Source organism: Nicotiana attenuata, unplaced genomic scaffold (genome assembly GCF_001879085.1).
Source record: "Nicotiana attenuata strain UT unplaced genomic scaffold, NIATTr2, whole genome shotgun sequence".
Classification (NCBI taxonomy): domain Eukaryota; kingdom Viridiplantae; phylum Streptophyta; class Magnoliopsida; order Solanales; family Solanaceae; genus Nicotiana; species Nicotiana attenuata.
In genome coordinates, this window is record NW_017672118.1 from 179,282 (window position 1) to 183,713 (window position 4,432).

A 4,432-nucleotide genomic window follows, 5' to 3' on the forward strand; every position below is an offset into this window, starting at 1 on the left:
TTACTACTGTACAACAGATAATTTATCTTATTTTTAAAATTATAAATTTTACTTTTTATGGAGAATTATCTATAGTACATTTCTTGATTAACTGAATATTGTAAAGAAAAAAATTTAAATTAGTATATATGTAAAACTTTTTTAATGTTTAATTCTACATTCACAACTGCATAAATTATTGTATCCTAAAAAATTCAAACGTATATACAATTAGAAATAAATAATTTTTTTTAAAAAAAAAGAATACACTGAGATTGTACAGTAGTAATTCCCAAAGAATCCTGGTTCTATTCCATCATGATCACCAACTTTAAGTCTGTAGGGCCTACAACGACGTTTTTCTTTTATTACTACTTTATTTATTTATTTTTTATTTGGTCTACAAATATGTAAGTTTCCACTTTTCTAGACAAAATTCATCCATATTTAAACCAATAAAGAATCCTAAACAAATGTGGTAAAAGAAAAAGAATCCTAACGAAATAGATACCACCTGCGTTGACAACTCTGCTCTATCCATATATACACACAAAAATCAAACAGATCTCAGCAGAATTTTCCTTCCTTTTCTCTTTTCAATTATTCTTCCTAAGGGTATGCTCCTTTTTTTTTTTTTTTTACTTTGCAATTCTTCAATATTGACTTAATATGTGTAGAGTTTCAAGTATTTAAATAGTCTGTTTCTGGGTGTTTTGTCTTTTTTATTATTATTACACATGGGTACAATTAGATAATCCCTTTTTAATTTTTTTTTAATTATAGTTTTAGCCACTTGTTAATCTGTTTCTTGTTAAAATTGAAGTGGTATCTTGTTTGATTTGGTCTTATAATGGGATGTTTCTGTTTAATTTTGCTAAAAATGGGTTTTTGGATTTTTAAACTGTAAAATTTGGTCCTTTTTTTTTTTTTTTTTTTTAGACGCTTTTTAGTCTGTTTCTTTGTTACAATTGAAGTCATAACTGGTTTAATTTGGTTGTATAGTGGAAAGTTTCTGTTCAATTATGCAAACAATGGGCTTTTGGATTTTTAAACTGTAAATTTTGGTTCTTTTTAGTATTAGCCGCTTTTTCATCTGTTTCTTTGTTACAATTGAAGTGATAACTTGTTTGATTTGCTTGTATAGATTAGTGGATTCTTTTTTGTTCAATTTTGCTAAAAAGATGGGTATTTTGGATAATTAAGGTTTGGCTCTTTTTAGTATTAGCCTCTTTTTAATCTGTTTCTTTGTTATATTTGAAGTGGTATTTTATTTGTTTTTGGTTGTATATTGGAAAGTTTCTGTTCAGTTTTGCTAAAAATGGTTTTTTTTTTTTTTTTTGAATTTTTAAAGTGTAAAATTTGGTTTTTTTAGTATTAGCTGCTTTTTCATCTGTTTCTTTGTTATATCTCGTTTGATTTGGTTGTATACTGGAATATTTCTGTTAAATTTTGCTTAAAAATGGGTATTTTGGATTTTAAAACTGTAAAATTTGGTTCTTTTTAGTATTAGCCACTTGATAATCTGTTTCTTTGTTGTAATTGAAGTGATAACTTGTTTAACTTGGTTGTAAATTGGGATTTTTCTGTTCAATATTGATGAAAAATGGGTATTCTGGATTTTGAAATTGTAGGTAGTTGCTGATAGTTTGGAGGTCCAATGGCGATTGGTATGAAGCAGATGTCCATAATAATAGCAACCCTTGGTGTTTTATCCTTTGTATTTGGAGTTATTGCTGAAAACAAGAAGGTTAGTTGATAAAATAAGATATGCGGAACTCTTGTGAATCATCTAAATACCCTGTTATGTCATATCTTTGGAAAAATTTCTCTTAATCTTCTATATTCAATTAATCCTCAGCAAATTAGTATCGAATTGGTTATGCCTTGTATGAACAATGAGTTACGTTTACGTACCATTAGTGCCAATATATAGTAGTGCGTCCATGTATGATGCGTTAGGGGACTTAGGTCGGCCCGAGCAAAAAAGGGCAAAGGCCTAATCTAGTTGGAATATATTTTTTTTTTTTTGAATAACTATGTCTATGTCACCAGTAGTCAATATTGTTGAGAACATAACTGGTGTTACTAGTAAACTATAATGAAGAAGCAATGTTAAGTGATTGGATCGATTCCTTGGCAACCTGATCTGCCCTGTTATGATGTCCTCATGTCGGATGAAGCATTGATCATGATACTTCTAGTTTAGCTTAAGTAGTTATTTAATTCAGGAGTGGTAGTTGGTTTATACCATAGCAGACTCTTTCTTGACATTGTCAACATTGCAAAAGGAAATTTCTTTGCTACTGAGTACTCAATTTGTCCCAATTTATGTGACATTGTTCGGATTTCGAGAGTAACGAGTTATTCTTTGACAGTAATTTTTTCGTATGCCTTTTAGATATTGTAAATTGTTAATCATTGTGACTAACAATACTTTGTATGTAGTTTTTGAATATGTAAATTTTATTTCAAAAAACTTACAGATTTTATGTAATTCACGATCAAAATTAAGAATTTCGACTCTCAATATCTTAATGATGCCACATAAATTGGGACCGAGGGAGTAAGATTTTCTCTTTTAAGTGTCGAATTCAAAGACGTACCTTATTCTAGTCATGTGATACCCCGTAGACAGGGAGAACTATAGAATCAAATGTTACATTGTAATACGGCAGGATACTGCGCTGATGCTTCATGGCTTAAATTACTCTTATTCAAATGACAGAGCGATTAAGACTTTATTAATTGTGGCTAGACATGTAAAAAAGTGTTCTTGAAGGTCTTCTGTCTATTTTATAATCTTATAAAAAGCTAACATGGAACAGTTTCTTGATTTTCTCTTCCCCTATTTGTGGTATGTCAGGCAGTGTGGCGGTTTCCAAGTAATATAGCACTTATCATGTATTTGTAGATTGTGAAAAGTATAATGTGCGAAACAAGATGATTCCTCCTAGTTTTTTTTGTGAGAAGTGTAGACAATTGAGCATCATTGATGAGTAGATGCACAATATATTGGTTAAGTATCTTGTATGTTTTGTTATTTCGTCCTCCCTTAGTTTGGACTTTTTGGTTATTTTTTTTGCAGCCTGCAGCTGGGACTCCAATACCAGGAAAAGGCGTTGTTATTTGTAAATACAAGTCTGATCCTACTGTTGCATTGGGCTATTTGTCATTTGCGTTTCTTGCTGTATCTTCTGTGGCTGGTTTTCTGTCGTTATTTTATCCGTATCAAGGGAAGTCAATTCCACAAGCTGCTTTGCTCAAAAACACTAGTTTTGTTGTGTTCCTCAATATTGCATTGTAAGTACTCTTCAATGGTCATATTCACCCTGTTTTAGTGTCTTCATTTACCTTTTTCTTAATTCTAGTTCACTATCCCCATGTGTCTTATATTTAACTGTTTAAATTGGTAAACACATCATTCTATGTAACATACTTTTTGTTCCTTGATTGTTATCGTCAATGAATAATAGCACTAATCGTATTGTCTAACTGGTATAGAAATAACACAAATGATAACGAATAATTTTCTTTTTTTTTATAATAACAACAAAAGATAATGATTATAATGATGATGAAGAAGACAACAATGATAAGGATGTTACTTTTAGTCACGCAAAAAATGCAACGGTGGGCGCATAATATGCTTGGCGAACTGGAGCTCTCGACTTTGGGATGAATTTCTGGTGAAGTTATAAATTAAAATATTTATGATACCTTTCGCTCCATAACTCATTTCAGAAATAGGTTTATAGAGGTTACTTCAACATGACGTTCTTATGTAGGCACTTCATCAGGTGTTTCTCCTTAATCTGGAGACAACCCAGTCAATTAGTTGCCTCATTTTTCTCTTTTAAGTAGAATCTCTACTTATTGATGCATCACCAGATTATGCTATTGCATTCACTGCTTTCTTGAGGGGTGAGGTAGGATAGGAATCTTATCACTATTCAAATGCGCTTATTCTGTTTTCTGAATCTTATTGTCTTTTGGTATTTTCTGCTGTTGAATCAAAGGGGTACAACTGGTTTAGCAGCAGCATTAATATTGTGGCCTACAATCTCCGAGCAACTTCATATCTCTCGCAACATCCATCACAACTTGCAAACCGATTGCCCAACAGCTAAGACCGGTCTTCTTGGTGGAGGCGCCTTTTTGTCTCTTGATTCTGCGCTCTTTTGGTTGGTGGCTTTGATGTTAGCTGATAATGCTCGCGAGGATTATTTCCAAGACGCGGATGTTAAGGGCGAGCTGAAAGCAAGTTATGTAGATGATGAAGTTATCAAGAGTAGTGCTTAAGAAGATTGTTCTACTTTCTATTTTGTCATTCTGATGTTGCCAATATGGAATTACTAGTACAAACTTATGTAAAAAACATGATTTCCTGTCTTTCTAATTATAAATATCATTATGGATTCCTTTATTGAAATTGATATTACTGTTGATTTGTTTC

General features: G+C 31.5%; 1 protein-coding gene across 1 annotated transcript; it reads left to right on the plus strand.

Moving 5' to 3' along the window:
• Positions 1 to 417: 417 nt before the first annotated feature.
• On the plus strand, positions 418 to 4,432 carry LOC109211940. Its single transcript, XM_019375541.1, has 4 exons — positions 418 to 594; positions 1,611 to 1,726; positions 3,065 to 3,279; positions 3,996 to 4,432. The coding sequence occupies exons 2-4, from the start codon at positions 1,637 to 1,639 to the stop codon at positions 4,276 to 4,278; spliced, it is 588 nt and encodes a 195-aa protein (XP_019231086.1). The 5' UTR covers positions 418 to 594; positions 1,611 to 1,636; the 3' UTR covers positions 4,279 to 4,432.